We start from the raw sequence: 20,924 nt of genomic DNA, 5'->3' as shown, positions 1-20,924 counted from the left end.
CTTACTCGAAGATTCTCAAAATATGCCACGTCCACTTTTACGATATTCATGAACAAAAGTATTAGATGTTTGAGAATCGACGCATGAAGTTTCTATAGGCAAACCTGGTAGATAAGGCATGTAAACGAATCGCATATGGGAAAGACAAGCGATGTTTTCCGCGTATTTATCGTCCATCGTAATCGTGGAACGCGAAATTTAGTGACTGCTGAGGCCATTTGCACAGGAAGATCCGGGCCGAAGGCGTTAAACAGGAAGGCATAGATTCCAGAACGGGGCGGCAGGTGCTCGGGCGAAGATGAGTAACGCAAGATCTTTGCCACTAGCCTCTCTCCCTCACCCCCACCCCCCTCTTACACACACACACACACAAAACTCTCTTACCACTCCGAAGCCACTAAACGCCGTAATTACCGCCGAGAACCGCTGTTTCCGTTCGTTCGCTGGCAAAATCGGCGCGGAACATCCGCAATCACCCGGAATCACCGCTCTTGTTTCAGCGTCGACCTTTAAGAATTACAGCAACCTGCTGGACCATTAGCAGTTAAGCATTTTTTCCCCTCCAAATCAAAGGAAACGCGACATTATAACACATGCGAACCCTTATTCCGAGCGATACATCCGTAGCGTTAAAATTAATATCGAGGAGGGAAGAAAATTGACGAACACTCGTTATTCTTTGTGTTACAGCGCGAGTACACGGAGGACTGCGTGTTCAACGAGACGCTGGAGCAACACAATTACAATACGTACAGTTCGGTGCGATGGTCCACTTCGAAGAAGACACTTTATTTGGGCTTGAACCGCCGAGGTCAGCCCAGAAGGGTGCAGACCAAAGGTCACACGCTGGGGAGGCTGTCGGCCTACGCGAGGGTCCTGACCCAGGTCGCACCCCCGGAGAGAGTGGAGGCTCTTCAACGTAGAATGTTAGGTGCTCAACACGAGATTCGACACAGGCACAGCAGTCACTCGCACGGATCCCTTCATCGTCACCACGCTGAACCCATTTGTCCACCGCCACCCCCACCCCAAGAACGCGACGGACGAGATCGGTTTCGATGCAGGAAGCGAAAGAAACGGAAGAAACGCAAGCGACGCTGCAGACCCGGCGAAGAACCTGGACCGCAATGCGAGGGTGGCTCTTTTCCTTCCTCTTCTTCTTCTTCTTCTTCTTCTTCTTCTTCTACCACTACTACTTCTTCTTCTACTACTTTCTCTTCTTCTTTTTCCTCCTCACCCTCGGCAGTCTCCGCAGGACCGAGCATACATGGTAAGAATCCCTCAAGCACAACACCCCCCAGCTCGAAAGCCAGAAATAGTAACGGCAAGGGTGGAGACATTGTGAGTAAAAAGAATCATTTGACGGAAGAGAAGAAGAGGAAGATGAGGAAGACGACGAAGAGGAGGAAGGAGGGCCCGGTCCGCGACTCTCCTCGGATGGCGAAGACTGGTACGAGGTTAGCGAGGACCTCTATAACGACGAATCTGACCAGTCCGATGACCTCGAGTCTCCGGGACCATCCACCCTCCAGTCCAATACCTACGAGGATGACGTCGACGAGTCCATTGGCAGCTTCGAGGACCAATCTAGTCCCGAAGAGCCCACGACCAACCGAGACCACGACGACCTTGATTCTCGAGGGACCAAGGTCAACCACTCCACCGTCAACGTCTTCAGGGACGTCTGCATCGACGACGTCAACGACTGTGACGACCTTGACAGCAACTACGACAGGGACGACGACGATGACGACGTCCACGACGCTGCAGCCTCCACTCTCAGCCTCAACATCCTCCTCTTCCTCGGCCCTGCCGTCGCCACCTGGTGCCTCGAACGCTCCAGGTGGCAAGGTTCCACCCCTGTCAGCTAAGAATTCACCAAGATCCATCCCCTCTACTCGAAATTCCTCCGCGAGACCTTCCACCGTTAAACGGAAATCTGGCAAAGCTCTCAAAACCGGTTCTCCCAAGGGCAGGAGGAAATTCTCAAGGTCACCGTTGTTTCCGTCCAGCAGTAGCGGTACCAGTTTGGGAGGTAGCTGGAGCACGCTTGAGAAACGATTGTCATCGGACAGTGCGAGGCTGGTGGAGGACAAGGCGGCTGAATCCGAGGAGAAAATCAACCTGGAGGAGGAAGTACATAGTTTTCCATCGTGCGACCTTATGATGCAAGAACCATCGTCTTCCTCTGGTCCCAGTGGTACCACTGTGTCAGATTCCTCCTCCACCTCTTCATCCACGGTGGAATTGGACAGTATCGGGGCTACCATTGTCAAGCTGATCGACGGGACTCCTGGATCCACAGGGAACGTTCCTGTCTACGGGGTCGATGCCCCCTTGGCCAGGTACCCCCTTAACCGCTTCGCCATGTGACTTTGACGCACAGGATCTCGCGTCCACTTCATTTGTAAATATTCAGCACCCTTGGCCACAAGACCTCCTTGGAGAGTATCCAAGCTCAAGTGAAACAGTTGTTCCAGTTCCTACGCTTCCGTGCCAGTTAGGACTACCTCTGGACTCTCGCGAACAGCTGATCTAACTACGATTCAACGAGGAACAGCCAGGAGCAGCGATGACCTTGATCAATTTCATCCAGATCTCGCTGGGATTGAACTTTGACTCGTCTACGGGCAACGTCCTTGACATCCTTTTATGTAAATTATATGTACGTTTAGTATGTATAGTAGAAATCAGGAATAATGACTGAATTGGACAAAGATTTGAACAATGTAAGATTAAAGGAAAAATGAGCGAATGAAATTTGAGTTTAGAGTTGTTAATTAAGTGAAAGAGGTTAGAAGACGATAAGAGATAACGGGCTTTGAACAAAAGGAGACAATAAGGGTAGGAAATGCGAAAATCATTTTAGGCAGGGACGATTAGGGGTGGAGAAGTAAACGAATAGCAGATTATATAATATGCGAGTTGATGGGATAGGCTAGAAAAAATGATAAGCTTTGTATGTATGCGAGCAACGAGTGCCTATGAGTAAAGCAACGTAAAAATCTTCCAGTTCCTACTGTGCGAAACGATTCTCGATAACGCTTATCAGTATCTAACCAGCATCGATGTATCACAATATAAAAATTTATCTCTGTGTAATCGGTTATAAATTTGCAATTTATCATCTTCGAATCAATTTTCAACTACAATTATAAATCAGCTTACAACTCCCTAATTCTTGTTCTCCAGTTTTAAACATTTTTCCTAAGGAATATTCAGATATCATTTATAAACTATCACAAAACATATAATTATTATCACTGCAAAGAGTAACTGAAACACAGGGATAAATATTACCTTGATCAAAATGGAGTTGTCTTTTGTTAATTTCCATCAAACTGATTCGCAATAATGCAAAAGAGGGAAAATCTTGTTACTTCCATTAAAAGTTAGAAATATTAATATTCAGCTATGATATACACGATGCACTTATCCAAAAATAGAAAGAGAGAGAGAGAGAGAGAGAGGGAGGGAGAGAAAGGGAGAGAGAGAGAGAAGGTTGAGAAGTCCTGGCTTTTCCACGAATCTTCGTAGTATCGAACTATTATTCTCGTAGCCTATTTATTAAAGACTTATTTATTGTAAACGTTCGATTTCTTGTTTATAAGTCTCTATATATACTTTTGATTGTTCGTCGACAAAACGCATCGATCGTGCGTCCTTGATGACAAATGTTGTGCCTGCAAATCGACGCAAGAAAGAATTCCTCGAAACCACGTGAGAATAATTCTTGTAAATAGAGCCTTAAGTATCGATAAGTAGCTTTAGGACGTAAGGGTTTCTGTACTATATGTATTGAAAAACAGAAAAAAAAGGTTATCGAAGAGGTGTATAATCTTACGCGAATGTCACGTATCATGCAATCCGCTGCAGGATACTTGCTCGCGGAGCTCGTCACTCTTATACTTCCGGCAAATCTAAAGTTGAAACGCATCACTGCCAACGAGCGATAATATTCGTTTGTAAGTCATCCTACTCCTCTATATATATTAGGAACATGTCGCGCATCAAGCTCCACGCAAAACCACAACCACGGAGATAATGTTATAGCGTTCCCTCCCAATGCATTTATTCCTGCTCCACCTTTCCCCTCTTTACACCCTCTCTTCATTCCTGCTATACTTATTCTCGTTATCGTTCTAATCTATCATTGCCTTTGCACGAGAATTATCGCTGTGGCGGACAGTGGAGAACCATTATTTGCCAGTTCCTGCATATTTTCCAATAGTTCGCAATATTAACGACTTTGAAACGTAATAGTCGAGAAATTTCAAACCTCAGACTACTTTGGAATAAAATTTCTAAACGGTAATCAAAGTGTGATTTTAATAGAAAAATTTACTTCTTTTGAAAATTAAGCTGAGATTGTTTAGGATAAGAAATATAAAAGAGGAGAAAGAGAAAGAGAGAGAGAGAGAGTAAGAGAAAGGAAACGAGTGATTGGAGAGAGAAATGAAAAAGAATCAAGGGGAAGAGAAAGTTTCGGTGAGATGAAAGGGTTTTTGTGTGTGGAGGAGTCGATGACAGCCGATGAATATCAGTGAATTTACTGTTATCGAACGCGAGGAATCGGCAACGAAGCGTGCTTGCCAATTCACTGTCATTGCTGCTGTCACACGAGCTGTCATTTGCTCCCTGTGAGGTCTCGACGCAGCGTGAAACTTGACTTGCGGACCACCGAATCTCCCCATGGAACTTGACACACGAAATTTCAAACAACTTCGCAAATAGCAACGAGACAATCAACGCACGATTTATCTGTTATCTTCGAGATCAAATATATATAGCATGCATATAATAGAGCTAAATGTCATTATTAACGAGTCCAAATATATACGTAAGTTCAGTATTATCCGAGTTTTCGAACAGGCAAAAGATGGACGAAAAGAGGGAAAGTGGCGAAGTAAAATGAAAATAGCAGGAAAAAAAGCAAAGCGAAGAAAAGAATTGGCAGGACTTTTGTGGTGGTCGAGTACAGCACTGCCATTTCTATATAAAGCGTTTTATTTAATTTCTCATAGACTGAAACTAATAAATTTAGACGAGTATTAAATTAACGAGAAAATAGAGCGTTCGACCAGCGAATAGAAGACAGTCGAGCAACTTTATGCGCCCACGTTGATTCCTTCCTTTCTATATTTTGTTAACGAAAAACTGAAAATCAGCACGTCTTGTGATCTACCTTTTCCTGCAACCCCAAGCATTTTCCTCTTCCAGCCCATTCCCACAAGTTTAATTATTGTTAAACGAATATAGTATATTATACACATAAGTTTCTCACCGTTCTTCGTTTGAGAGAACGCTTCGAGAGACTGTGAAGAGTGAGTCTGTGAGACTGAGACAGAAAGAGAGAGAGAGAAAGTGAGAGTAAGAATGTTAGAAAAGCGTTTACGTTCGTGTATGAAAAGCAAAAAGACGTGGGATAATAGAAGAAAAATGTTAAAAGAAAATCACTTTTAATTGTAAAGTTAAACTCTGTGTAATGCATTTCAAATTGTCTATATTCACCCCTTTTGTCTCCTCTCTACCTTAAAATGCAAGTACCCACCACATCTTCGTCGCCATATAATTTTTAGAATTAATAAACGAATTATCGTTGAATATAACAATCTTTTTTGTTTTACTTTTTTATTCCTAAAATATGTATTATTAAGATTCTTTAAATTACACCTAGCTATATACTATATCAAATACGTATTTATCCATATTTATATAAGTATTTAACAAATTGTTCAATTTGTACCATACTAATCCTCAGCTACAGCACTAGGTTAATGAAAGTCAGTATTTTATAGAGTTTAAAGTTTACATTGTTTTTAAAATTCTTTTTAAAACACCTGAGGTATAGCTGTAAAACAAGAATATTTTTACCTATCCATTCCTTTTTCCTACCATCTAATCTACAGACTTTAAAATTAATGCATTACCCAAAGAGATATAAATATTTGAAACTACTAGATTAAGCTAACCTATACACTATAAAATCATAACTCAAACACAGTGCTGTAGCCGAGAGTTAATAAAGACCATTAAAAACAGGTGTAAGCACATAAACCATAGCACGGATAAAGAAAACTTATTGACATTCGAGATGAAAACTACTACACGATAAATGGCAAATAAAAAAAAATGATGACACGGAGTAATAAAATAAAACATAATTTTATTCGAAGCAGTGCAAGAACATCAGCATCTCCACTTTGGACGAGTAACCTCGAAGAAGGTGAGTGTTCAAGTTCCACTTGTATCGACGTTTATTAATCGTATTAACCGTAATGGTTGAGACGTAATAATGTCTTACAGCATAGGAAATATTAATGGATCGACAAGGAGATAAGTGATTGAAGTGTAAAGAGTTACATGGGCTTCGGAACGAGCCACAAATTTACCTGGTAAGATAAATAGGCGAGATATAAGAAAATCTGTCTGGATAACGAGCTTAATTATGATAGGGATATTTACAGGGAATTTGAGCTTTATTTGCTACAGGCAGCGGAAGTAGTTTTAGCACACCAAAGTGGTAGAAGTACGCTTGCTGAAAGTGTAAAGACAAGGGATGGGGAAAATATCGAGTAAAGATTTAATAACAAGGACGAGGAGTCATTAAGCGAATAAGATTATACTTGACTATGTAGGAAACTATATGGGAATTACGTACGAGTAACTTCCTGATCACAACCACACTTACACAGACTTAAATTTTACAATTATCCACACATTTATTCCATTTTATAAATACAATTAAAACAATTTTATAAAAAAACTAGCAACCCTTGTTACTCCTAATTACCTCGATCCCGATTTAAATTGGATGGCTCCAATAAGATCGCTTAACAAATAAATGCATTAATCGAATCCTCGGCTCGGTTTAATTATAATCCCAACGGAAGAAACGAGCTTTCCTTATATATATATATATATATATATATATATACATCTAACTTCCGTCGATCCAGGTCGATAAATTATTGCACGCATTGATAAATGATGACGTTAAAAATTCGTTGATTTATTCACAGTCTTCAACATACTATCTCTCTCTTATTACAAAGTTTATAATTCCAGATGGAAATTGAATTTTTATCGAGGACGTTGAGAGATTTATAGGACGAAATGGGTAAACTCGGATGGAATTTGTTGGTGGAAAGAGTGCGTGAAAAACGTGGAAACGATATAGCGTCAAATCTCCTGGGAAGGTAGGCTTCTTGCGTGGCATTCTCATAGTGGTGCCGGTGGAAAGGGAGCAAAGAGCTTGGCTGAAACGTCATTAAACGACGGTAATCGTGGTAAACGTTTGCCAGAACGATTAGGCCGTCGATCGTTAATTCACCCAGTCTACGCGTAATTATTCGCCACCGCATCTTTTTCCTCGTTCCTCTTTCTCTTTCAGTTCGCCACGTTCGACATTCGCCATAAGCTTCTGCCGTTAGCCCCCTACCTCCCCCCATTGCAGCCATGGAATCCGCAAACGCTTTGGAGAGCAGATTTACCGTAAAATATTCCTTACGTTCCGTTTGCCAGCTACCAGGAACGTTTCTGGAACGTTGCAAACGCTCGAAATCAAATTTCCTCCAAAATTTCGCATAATTCATTTTAACGGAGTTGAGAAAATTTTCCGTGAGATAGAATTGGACGTTGTAAAATACTTAAAGATGGTTTTCTGGATGTTCATGGTTATAGGAGGAGGAGGACAGGAAGACTGAGGCTTTCACGTTTTCGGCCGTTAATAATAATGTGCCTACATACTCCGCGAGTTCACGCGTACTGTAATGCGGACAACAGCATTACACGCATAATTTTAGCACACTCCGACTAGTGTAGAGCACTCGACTCGTCTCGCGTCACGAAAGCGTCGCGACGTCCCATAAGAGGGGTGAGGAGGGGGGGGGGGGGGGGATATCGTTGCATAATGAGCACCGAGCTTTAAAACCCGAGGTAGCTTTAACGCCTTCCCCCTCCCTCTAAACTTTACGCAGCACCTTCCAATTTTCCCCTATTTCTAACTACGTAATGGTCAGCCTTATAAGGATATTAGTCTCGTATAATAAAGCATAATAAAATACTAAAAAATATCAAGCGAATTAACTCTCCTAGAATTATAACGGTATAGGCATAGAGAGAGGTGGATTAACTTTACGAGGCGATTTTTTAACTAAAATATAGTTTATTTCTCAAATCCCTCTGCTTAGGTATCTGAGCCTCATCCAAGTTTATTTGGAATTTTTACTAAACTTGCAAATGAAGCACTTTTGATTCAACAAATATGATTTTTTTTTATTGGCACGATTCAAGCAGCTTTTCTGCAGATTTTTGTATTATAAGTTCTCATAATGTCTATATACAATGTGGTAAATGATATTGACGAGGAATAAGATCGTAATATTTTTGCTATTCTAGCCGATTCAACTTTTTGCGAATCGAAGAGTTTATTTTAAAATATCTTAACTTCAAAATATTGTGGGTCTTAAATATTTATAATTTTAAACAAAAATATATTAACCATTTAATTTGATAATATTTTATGTAATCATATCCTTCTGAACATGCATTATCACATATGGGGAAAATGCGGAATGTATATAAATAATAAAATAAAACAAATTATTAAACATATGAAGTGTAATAAATAAGAAGTTTTGTAAAGAAAATATTCAGTTGCTAATAAGCATCAATTTGTTAACTTCGCTTTATTCCAGAAATTACAGTAATAATTGTCAAAATATTTATTATTACACATTCTTCTCGTGGGTTAGAAAAATTCCTTTTAATCATCTGTTAATTATACAATCGCAAGCGTGTACAGAAATTAACGCCTGTAAACCAACCGACTTAAAATGTGGAAACCGAGCGTCCATGCAGTTACGACAGACTGCGATATCGTTATGAAGATCGGAAAAGATTTGTCACTTACCTCGGATAAGCAGGATGTGCATAAATAAATTATCTTACATTTTGCGCATACAGTTGTACAGATTAATTAATCGCCCTATACTTTTCTCAGATTAAAAATCAAAACTCGATATTCAAGGAAATTACCGTTTAATCAATAAATAGGGAAAGAAATCGGTAAAATATCTCGTTCGTGGCACGCGATAACAGTTAAATATTACCATTCTGAATCAATACAAATAATTAGAAAAAATTAAATCACCAGAAAATGCTTTCCAAAAAGATCAATTTAATTCAGTTCTTCCTCGCTCAAAATCATCTCATAAAATTTCGAATTGCAGAAATTTTATTCGACTAGAGAGAAGACTTTGTAAATTGCTGCTTGTAATTATAATTATACATAATATGTATATAATTATATATTATCTGACACTTTCCATTGGATTCGATCATCGATCAAAACTAATAAAGGAGCAGATTCGTGAAATGTAGTTGAGATTGGAGAAACATGTAATAGTGCAGGTACATGTATATAAAAGTATTATATGTACGCAGTAGAGGAGAAATGGCACGGTGTAAATATGATGGAAGGTGCAACGCAGATGTATCGACCTTGCGGAAAAACGGGTGGCAAGGTCGTTGCACGAGAAACCGCGAGGTTGCGATTCGTTTTGTGCGTTTATGCACGATCATAATTAACGATCGATTACCATGTAGCCTGCGGGCTTGTCTCACGGGAAGCGAGCCCAGTTTACCGTGAAAAGGGTGGGAAACCGCGATAAAACCTGCAAAAAACCACTCAGATCGAAAAAAGGGACTCATTTTTGTCAGTCTCAATAAGCCTGTGCTTGTATACAATTTTATTCGAATGTTCAATTATCACAGTAATTATTGTAAAAACATCCTTATGAGAGATTTTTCTTATAAAAAAAATTATATATTCACTGACATTTACGATCATTAAATATTTTTTCTAATTTGTAGAATAATTTTGTATAAAGATTGCTTCAATGCACATTTTTATTTAATATTTTTTGTAATGGAATTAATGTGAATTATTGTTTTTAACGGTTGTTTACTTTGTTGGTGGTGATGGGAGAGGTAATATAATTATTATAATTAAATATAATTACTTTATAGGAATTTTATTGTACAAAAATTCATAGTTGATTCTTCCAAGTTATTTTCAGGAGGTCCTGAAAAATCTGAAAAAGATTAAACAATTTAACCCTTGTTTTGCTCTAATGTTATCTTTGCATCCATATCTTATCTCGATATCTGTTTATGCAGCGATTACTACTACTTGTCTACTGACAACCTTATAATCTCCGATGCATAAACAGCCTAACGCATTAACTTATGCTAATGTTTCTTCTTCTATGCAAATCAAGCATTTCGCCACATTGCACATTTGCATTGAGATGAATAAGACTTACTGTTGGAATAAGAAAGCTGAGCTTCCATTTTATCAGTTTAAATTTTCGTCAGTGACCCTTTTGGTATGGTCCAATATTAATAGATTTATGGAGCTTATATACACCAGAAAATCATCACATTCGCATAAAAATATACCTAAAAAGTATCGATTTGTTTTCACAAAAACTTTTACACTGACATCGTATGATAATTTTATTTATATCACACAGATGAAACGCTTGAGAATATTTCATTGAGAGAATGATACAAAAGCACGTGACACAGGTTATCGAAATGTATTCACACAAACGAGATCATTGTACGAGTGTGATTTCGTCTATTTATACCCAAATTTCACTTCGAAGCGTCCAGAGTTGGATCAGCACAAAAAAACAATCATCATTTTACATTTAGATTATTTAATTTTATTTACAAAAAGATTCTGTTTGTAAATATATTATATAATAATAATAAAAATAATTTAAAAAACAAACATTTCATATTATGTTAAATTAATTTTATTGCTGTATAAACGTATCGAGTAAAGAAGGATAGAAAAGTTTGGTACCGATGAACGACATAATCATATGTAGATGGCACATGCGCAGGATGAACGAGGTAGTAGTCGCAGAGCAGTAGAAATAGGGTAGGGAAAGAGGGAGAGAAAGATCAAGCGAGAAAGAACGAGGAGGGAGAATGGAGGATGGAGAAATGGTCGAGAATAAACAGACGGGGCACACGGGATAGAGGAGGAGAAGGGAAGACTGCGCGTGGCGCGTGGCGCTCGGTCCAATCAAAATGGCGACCCTACTGTGTCTGTCAAGACTAGTGTCTCCGTTTTCGCGAAATTTTCGCAATGTCACGCGATCCTACAGCTCTCTACGTCGCGATAAAACGTTTGGTAGCGTAAAAACCGGTGTAGTTTTGTTATTTGGTGGTTCTATCGCTTATTTCCTCGTGCAAAGGTACAACCACTCCAATGTCGTGCATGCCTTGAAAGCTCGGAAGGTACGTGAGTACAGTCACCATCAGCAATACTTCAAAGCTCTCGCCACTAACAAACGTTCACGAGATAACCTCGTTGGTAACACTGACCGCAGCTCCCTCAATGTTACCAAACTCTCATCGTCATTCTTAAATGTGTATCAGTCATTCCGTGGTACCAATATCCTTCTCTCTCTCTCTCTCTTGTTTCTTACGATCTACGGTTTCTTCAGCTTAAAATTATACATATATTGAGTGTATAGTTTAATTCGCATTGGATCGTGAACGTGACAATTCATTTATCTGCTTTAATTATAAAAAATTTATATATTATCGATGAGGCTATTTTAAAAGTCTTTTTTAGTTAGATTTAAAAGAGTATCTACGTGAGAGCTGATGTTTCTTACAGTTACCAGGTTAAATTAATTTTTATAGTCACACTTTTGGAGGACGAATTAATCCATTCAGTCCCTGCATAGTTAAATGAATGCGTCAACTTTAAAGGAAGTTATTCTATATATTGTATATAGGTATTATAACATTCTTCTCGTATGTACATGTGTACATTCCCTGAAGCTGTTTACAGAATAATATTAAAATATGGTGATGCTAACTTAACCAATTTAATCAATCAATCTCATTGATACATCAAAATATGCAGCCTCACGAGAATAAAATAAGAAATCTAATACAATCTGAATGAAAATGATCTAAATAGCAGAAGATTTTTTCACCAAGAAAAAAGTCATGCCTGAAAATGACAAATAATCCATACAGCACACTTGACTAAAAGTTGTCCTATAGACATTTTTTAGTTATCAAATTGACTAAAAGCCGACTAAAACATGTCTTTAAGTTATTTGGTGCTCTATGAGAAAGTAACCACCCTGTATATATTTGTCTATATTTTCCTTCCTAAAAAAACACCCGTATAAAATAATACAGTAAGTATATTAGAAAGTTAGATTCGTATAGGACTAATATCTACCTAGCTACAAAGTGTATCGAGATGAAAGGAAAGCGATAAATATTTTCGATCGATATCAGACATGCCAATACATTTTAAAATTCAAATTCTTACCGCTGAAAGGGCCGGGAGCGTGTATCTGGTTAATTACTGATGATTCAAGACGATAAATAAAATTATGTAGATACACAACGAGCTTAAGAATATAATCGACGCGTGAATAGCGACTCGGAAAATATGTCGTAGCGTGCATTAAACAGTGAATTGGGGCAAACGATCGGGTCTCTTTGGGCCTGAAAATTATACGACTGTCCGGGTCTGTCGTCATATACGGGAGAGAAAACAATTTTTGTCACTCACGATATACCGAAGAAGCTCGGACCGAAGTCTGTTGAGACCGTTATGATTAAAATAGCGTGACATTACCATTGAACTCTTTTCGGGCAACACTCTTAGTCCTGAAAGCATTCTTCTCAGTGCAGCAGGAAAGAACGAGTTGGCCGGGAACGGAACCACTGAAAAGTGTAATGGCAGCACTTAACCTAAAACTGTTGTTTCTAATACTCTTCAAGGTGAAGCAGAGATGCAGTATAGCGCGTAATTAAAGTCTCGTTGCTGAAAAAGAAACGAAGAGCTGCTACGCCGTCCAAACTATTATCAAGCCGCGCTTTGGCGAAGGCCACCTGTCTAGAAGAAATGCAATTAAAGAATTCTTCAAGCTGCTCTCTAACCTGTCTTAAGGTGTGTGACGCCATTAACGCCCGATAGTTACTCCGCCTATTTTTTTCACCATTCAGTATCTCGGGTTCAATGTGTTTACATCGCATTCTTTGAATTCTATTGCTCAACTTCATTTCTGGTTTGTTCGTTTGTCCCGCGAAAGCGAACCGCTTTACCGTCTAACGATAAATCAAATGGTTCCAGGTAAAAACTTACCCCTGGCAAACGTATTTGGCGATTGGAATTAATTTCAATTAAAATAGCCAGTTTGATTGCCCCTCCGTTCAACTGGTAAAAGAACTTAATTGTGCTCGTAAAGTAAATACAATAACTTTGAGGTTATAAGAACCGAGAACAAAGATCGGAGGAGCATCGCTGTATGCACTGTAGCAACTTCATCGTATCATTTACAATTCCATGAAAGATTTGTGACTGAATTGAGCAATATCTATTATGTGATTAATTTATGAGTAAATTAAATATATTTCCCTCTACTGTATACCCCATTCTTCTTTCGAAATAATTTCCTTTTATCTAGCGATACGTATTTCGAAAACGGGATGTTCAGCTTGATCATAAATCCTATTTTTGACAATAATGACGAGGGCCTGAAGTAGTTACTGCTGTACACTCAGCAACAATGTCTTATATACACTGGCTCGATATCGGAGGGAGAATATTGGTATATGTACATGTATTCACGCGTGTGTGTGTATGTGTTCGTGCATTCATGAAGAAGTTTTATCAATAAGACTATGAAATACTAGCGTCTATCCGAGGGACCACACGCAGACGCGGTACACTCTCTAATGCGAAGATAAACGAGTTGGTCTCTTCTTCATCAGCTGACTCATAGATTACCGCAGGAAATGCGCGTATCGCCACTGTTTCCTGATCGAAAAAACTCGAAGCCACTTTCCCTAGTCAACAGGTGGTGCTTTCTGGACTGCTGGCAGTGGTGATGGTGTCTACCTCGCAGCAGTTATTATCCTTTACGCACGGAAGGTCTGCAAACTGCTCCATCGAATCTACGTCTTATACTGGATGTATATATACTGATTTTTGAGCGCAGATGATTTTTCTGCGCACGCGCAAATTTTAAATTTTAAGAGGGTGAACTATTGTTTTTTTATACAGAAGCTGCTCATACTACTTGAACCACACCCACACCTATATATAATTTTAAATTAAGATTTATCAGAAACAGCTGGATGAGAAAATAAATTATATCATGTTTTGGAAGGCTCTTGAGATGAGCTACAAGAATATGCAAAAAAAAATAAGGGATTGTCTTTAATAAACTCAAAGCGATATATATCATTTTTAGGAACAATCTACAATCTTTTCAATACGGTTACTTTATTATCATCTCAGAACCAAAATAACAGTATTTTTGTGGGAAATTCTGTTTATTACTGTTCTCCATTTATTCAAGGTTAAATAGTTTTGAATATATGACCTTGTATGTATCTATTTCGTAGAATTCTCTCGTTTATACGTCATTCGAGCCAACCGAACACCCAGTTAAAATTGTTATCATTTTTCACTGCTAATGCTGTCTTGTAACAAGCGGGCAGAATGAGCAGACTTGTTTACAATTAGCGATGGGCAAAATTGGTCTTGATCTTGCAATCTTGACTTGGTTCTTGTAGTTGCTGCAAGTCGACATACCTGCGGTACTAACATCAGGACTGACAAGGTCAAGATGAAAACGAGGAAAAAGATGAAACTCGCAAAACTCAGAGGCAAAATATATTTTCTGACCGAGGGAAAGAGAGACTCGCGTAAATTAAAGACAGGTGTACACACGAAAGGTGTACCCTCAGACTACGGACCCTGTGAGAGAAAACTGGAGATTCTTGAAATCCTTACCAGTTCTGCATTTGTGAATAAATTATAAAAGAGCGATGGAGAATGATGCGAAAAACGAGTTGTTCTACGATTGAAAAAATTTTTATAATTTGAGATCCGCAGCTTATTATTAATCGACCTGACGTATAAATCATTCGAATGTTACACCGTACAACATTTGCTTGCGGAGATTACGCATGAAGCACCACACATATTAATGTACCTATTTACAATCCATGAGTTTTGTTAACGATCAAGCTCAGCTTTATGGATTAACCAGTGTTGAAAAAAGATAATGCAAAACAAACTTAGCATAAGTCGTTACTCTAGTCAATTTTATAATCACTGGTAATCCAATTGAGTTTAAGGCTTCTTTGATATACATCTGTAGGATTTACGATAGTCCTGCCACCATTCTGTCTTCACGATCCAAAGAGGAAAATAGTTTTTCTTTGGAGAAATAGACCGTACTAAAATTTATTGCAAGAATATCTGAAAGCAATGAATCTAAAGTTACAACATAAATCTTGATATACTTTTTAACGACCCATTAACCATTCCTCCAATCAACATTTTTATTACCATAACTTGTCTCTATTAGACAATTACAACTAAAATTTCTCAATTCCACATTAAAGTGAAAACCATCACGCGGAAAAATATTTTATACGTGATAAAATGGTTTTTAATTCTCGACACGTAAATCAATTGGAAAATATATGAATTGGGACAATAAATGTTTTGTCAAGGGTTAAGAGCCCCGTCTGCTAAGTAATGGCTGACGTAACTGTATAAGAGCCTAAGAAGCGTATGTGCGGAGGATCACGTAGTGGTCCAAAGCAAATTTAGAATCACCCAAGCTTCTTTAACGGCTTGTGTCAGCCTACCTAAAACTACCGGGGCACTGCAGTCGAGACTCCGTGGAAAAGCCTCGTGTAAGATGTAGTTTTACGAAGCAACTCCGAGAAAAGAAGAAGACGAATCGATTTTATCAGACCAGCATTTTATCCGGATAAATTTATGTACGTCTCCTCGTGGCAAAGTGTAAAGTCTTCGAAAGGGCTTGGTAAATTAGTGGCTGGCGCTTGAAGGATTCCCTGGATTCTGGGAATGCTCTCTGCAAGATGTGTATAATGAGGAGGATGAGGAGGGAAGAGATGGGAAAAACAATGAAAGAAAAAAAGGTCAGCCGAGAGACAGGAATTGGCATGAACCACCCAACAAGATCGGATATCCACCGTATATATCACGCGTGTTTTATATGCCACCGCATACTCACCGAAGGGATTTAACGATAAATACACAAGGAAACACAAGTTTACGAGTTTTCCTCGGCACTGGACCTATTTCCCCCAACGCGCTCTTCGACTTATCGCGATCGCAATAAGTTCCCAACCTTTTCCACGATGGCCTTTTTTCCAAAATACCGAACGGCTCGGTTTAAAGAATGTCCCGCCGAATCCTTGCCTTGTTTTTCCTCCCTTAAAAGCCGACGGACCATTGTTCGATCCTCAGATACGACCCAGATATCTTCTCTTACCGAATCTTCGATTCTCTCCCAAAACCCGAGCTCGTAATGATCGCTATAACCTGACTCGTTTTAGGTTTTTACAAGATTTTCTCAAATTACATGCTATATGGTATGTCTCTGAATAAAGTCTTTTATTATATATACGAAAAAAAAACTATAGAAATGTGTCTATAAATTCTTTGTTATCACTTGAATTATTTATTAGTATAATTGTTAACGAAAAATTTGATTTACAAAGCTGGAATGGTGCGATCATCGGGTATGGCAGGAAGATTTGCAGGAAGAAGCAGTACCTAACCAAATTATCGTATCTAAACCTCGAGGCCACTGATTCTGCAGCTTCGAACCTTCGGATCTTTAGGATCCCTTTGAATCTCGTTTCGTGCATCGCGCTCAAGTAGATTTTCGTGATTTCTTCAACCTTGGAGAAAGTCTTGCGCATGGAATAAAATTATCTTTTTCAATTGATCGAGAAAAATCTAGGAGAAAAAATGAAAGAAGCACTGATATAACGAGTGATTTTTGTAATAACTGAATAATAGCTGAATCCAGCACAATTTAATTCAAAAATATAGAAAAAGTGAAATGTTTTCTAAAGAAAAAAATTAAGTTGATTAAAATAATATTATTTTAAGTATTAATATACTTTACGAACAGCATTAAGTTGCAAATGCTGCAAGTACAACTATATAAAACAATAAAAATTACAATTATTATAACGAATTACACACTGAAAGGAGCAGCAGATCAATGAATTACAACCCTTTCTTGCGACATTTTAATCATACATTGTTAAGCTTGATTTATATCATGAGCAAAATCGTCTTAAATTCATATCTAAGAGTACTATGAAAAAATCTACGTAACACAGTGTTTCCAAAACTTGAAAATACCGTCCATATGATCTTACACAAATTTTACTCTTTTAAATACAGTTTTACTATACATTTAAACCAAAGAAGAAAAATCTTTTAGGAAATGAGAGACTAATACAGCTCGGTGTAAAAGCTATAATAGAATTGAATCGCGGTTGGTGAGAAGAAAAGGGATAGCGTAAGAGAGAAAGCATGCAAGTCGATTGATCTTTGTCGATCGTTCGACGCAAGGGAACGTGTGGCTACGCGAAGTTAATAACATGGCCCTGAAGGGAGAACGGAACGGTCGGTACTCGGCTTTTCTGTCAAACGATCTTCAAGGGTACCGCCCACACGCCCCCAAACGATCAGACCGATGATACGACACTGCCTTAACGAGCCAGACACATCTCTCTCAACGACTCTATCCTTTCTCCCAACACCCCCCCCCCCTCCTCTCACTTCTTCCTCTCCACCAACACCTGCCTCCAATCGACCAATTTCAATTAGTCCACGCAATATCTATAAATTTCATTAGCAACTACCTCGTATCTGACTTCTACGTTCAAAACCACGTCTCGTTCTCTATTTAATTTAACCACTCCCTTAAGAAGCAAAGCTGCGAGTTTTAGTTTTCCCACACATAAGATAATGTCCTAAGAGTCGAAATTATCGTCCTTAAGAGGGTAAGGGAGCTTTAGGACGTATTTGGACAGTAATGAATTTATTCGATCGATCATTGACGGTATAACAAATGTCCAACGCCTCTCTAGGAACATGCAGGACCTCTCGAGACAGACGAACGATCTCTATTAAGTAGTCTTAACGTTTCATCCGCAGTAGTGGAATAGAGTGCAGCTGCGAGAATGTTAATAAAGCATTTGGTTCCACTTTCCAATCCCTACCAAGTGCAAATGTTACGTAACACTTTTACCATTACCAACACATATGGACTCATTTATCATGCAAGAAACAAACTTTCTTCCACTTCTCTTTCTCTGCTCTGGGTCAAATTATTCTCCGATACCTCCTGTGGTACCAACAGTATTATTAATGTCAGTGATTTCCTCAACAAGGATTTGGTTTTTCCTATATGCTTCCAAGTGTAACATATTCCATCAACCTTGTTGTATTATCAAATGAAAGGAGCTGTGGAGATACCATTCCCCAGGATTAATCGTTCCTACGAGCTTAATTGGTTATGACGAAAATGATAAAGTGCAGGAAAAGCTGAGACCAGCTGTGTTTGTTGGTCGATAAAAGAAAGTAGACCTGAAATTGTTCAGATTTCAATGGAGTTGTCTGTGTTTTATTTGTCATTATCGAGGGTAGTAATCAGAGTGAGTAAACTCGCTGTGTCTATTGGCAAGTGTGTAATAGCATTTAATATCATACGGGGGATGTGTGCAGGACGTGGAGAGAATCCGTCAGTTTTATCAAATACTGTTGTAAACACGGTGTGCCAGGTAATCGAGCGAGCTATCATTCATCTATAATCACACTTAAACTACTCTCAGTCGGCCTTGCAACTTTGTACGGCGATCTTGGCATTGCACTGCTGGCTGGATCGAGGCTCGTGCTTTTAAGGAGCCTATTTTCAGTTAATTATTGCACGTATTATTCTTACTCGTGTATTTTATTCTCGGCACATGTAGGAAATGGCAAATTAAGTATCGATGGGCACGCTTGTACGTATAAACTACGCGGATAATAGAAAAAATATGGAATATCTTGGCCATCTATAATTACGTTTAATTCGTCGAGAGTGAATCAAGTTGAGCTGAAAGAGCTGTTAGATCGGTATGTTGGCAGTTCTTCTATAATAATAATCCCTTTACTTCATTTTTACCTTTAACACTAATGGCCAACGTAAGTGAACTTGCGTATACCGAAGCAAAATGATGACTGCTCGAGCTGATTGAACACCTTAATTAGGATTGTCACTTTTAACATGAAATTCCAACTCGATAAAATACCAAAAATTGTACTTGCTTTCGAGTAATTGTGTATAGAGCCAAGGAACAAGTTTTCTTGGTAGAATCGAGAAACAAAACCAATAAATAACAATACAATTTTAAAAATTATATATACTGGTATTTGAAATAATTATATTAACACAACGAACAAGTTTATTCGATAACATTTTTCAAGAATGAATAATAAGAGAGAAAATTGAAAAGCGAATCGTAATTTTGTGATTATTTATGAAAAATAATTCAAAGTCAATACACGAGTAAAACAGCTCATCGTAAATTCTCTAACTTATTATTGTGCAGACCACGTAGCTGTCTCATTATGTAGATGTTGGAACACTCCTCCACCCTTGTTCCTCATGTTACTACTACATTGACATTATCTACTTCTAATTTATTTTGCCATCGACCTTAACCTGCCTTATCACATCTTTCCGTCAATCACGGTTCCCCTTATCACACCATAAGCTGATCAACAACTTCCTCGCTAATTAAGGACCAGAGCTGCTTGTCTGCAGTGAAGTATACACACAGTTTCTGTTCCATATATTCGTTTTCACACTCTTACTTTTATTATTATAGCTATACATATATTGGTATTTCACCACTCGTGTGGCTAATTTATTTAATAAACAATAAAAGGGAAGAAAAGCTTGTATCATTCTTACGTAATTTACAAAAATAAATAACATTATTTCAGAAATATATCTGTATCATTTTACCACTCGAGGCAAATCAGCGAAATGTAATTTGACACGTTGCTTGAGATTATATAAGATTGAAATTATTACCTGACACGAGGTATAATTATTCAGCTCTCATTTGCCTATACGGTGTTTTCTCATCATTTTACCGGAGTCTTTAAATGGATATTTTTCAATTTGGAGCTATCCCCTAATTCCGGCGCCACTGGTCAGTGGCTCGGGGCTCTTACACCTATTATAATTATCTAATTCAGTTAGCAGACACGAGAGGTGTTTCTCGAGGGCGCAAAGTAAAAGCGATTCGCGTGACGAGTCTGAGGTTCGAGAATTCCCAAGAGAGGCTACAGCTGGGCTCTTACGTTCACTTTAAAAAGTCCCTCGAAAGAAACCGATTTCTTGTTTTAACTTTTACACTCTAGAAAAGAATAACAAATTGGGCTGTTGATAATTCGGTTTTTCTTACAATTTAAGTGACTACTTAAATGAATAAAGTATAGTCAACTCCTATCATTCGTTATAAAACTAACAAATAATTGTTTATACTTTATCGAGAAAAACAAATTGTGATAACGATTCTCCTTTCGTTGACTAAAATGTTTTACATAACTTTTAAGATGAGCATATATGTGTATGGTCATAAGTGACTAGTTTTAAGTTGGTAACAATGTAGTATAAATCAAAATGATTTTTCAATCAAGATTCAATAACTTCTAAATAACATTAATTTTCATTTATTAAAACAAAAAAAAGTGTAAAATTTATTAAAAATGTTATAACAAAATTTGTGGCGTTGCCCCAGTAGCAGAGTTCGTTATTTTAGCGTAATTATAATAAAAAAATAGAGAAAATTAAATTTTAAAGGGAAACAATTTGTTTAAAGAGTCTAGTTTATCATGCACCTGTTAAATATGATTCCCGGGAATTTTTATTTACTTTTTATATTTTATTACTTAATCTTATAATTTCTCAAATAAACTTGATAATAATTATTTAAATTAAAAATTTTTCTTCAATGCTAAAACTGGTCATTAA

At 38.0% G+C, this 20,924-nt stretch overlaps 2 protein-coding genes across 5 annotated transcripts in view; both read left to right on the top strand.

Moving 5' to 3' along the window:
- The window catches only part of bnl (branchless), a 53,559-nt gene extending 47,982 nt beyond the window's left edge, over positions 1–5,577 (top strand). Inside the window, exons 3-4 of one of the 2 annotated variants that reach the window (XM_066728416.1) lie at positions 691–1,270; positions 1,375–1,989. In XM_066728416.1, coding sequence (XP_066584513.1) covers positions 691–1,270; positions 1,375–1,871 — 1,077 coding nt within the window. In that variant the 3' untranslated portion in view covers positions 1,872–1,989. Of the gene's footprint in view, positions 1–690 lie in introns of both variants that reach the window. The other variant, XM_066728415.1, reaches the window with a different exon arrangement.
- Positions 5,578–11,063: 5,486 nt separating this feature from the next.
- The window catches only part of MICU3 (Mitochondrial calcium uptake 3), a 39,951-nt gene continuing 30,090 nt past the window's right edge, over positions 11,064–20,924 (top strand). For 2 of the 3 annotated variants that reach the window (XM_066728418.1, XM_066728417.1), the window contains exon 1: positions 11,064–11,316. In XM_066728418.1, coding sequence (XP_066584515.1) covers positions 11,107–11,316 — 210 coding nt within the window. In that variant the 5' untranslated portion in view covers positions 11,064–11,106. The remainder of the gene's footprint in view (positions 11,317–20,924) is intronic. The other variant, XM_066728419.1, reaches the window with a different exon arrangement.

This window comes from Prorops nasuta, unplaced genomic scaffold (assembly GCF_024137725.1).
Source record: "Prorops nasuta isolate Cenicafe-Biocafe unplaced genomic scaffold, Cenicafe_Pnas_1.2 PNAS00006, whole genome shotgun sequence".
Lineage (NCBI taxonomy): Eukaryota > Metazoa > Arthropoda > Insecta > Hymenoptera > Bethylidae > Prorops > Prorops nasuta.
This window is presented reverse-complemented; position numbering and strand designations above follow the sequence as displayed.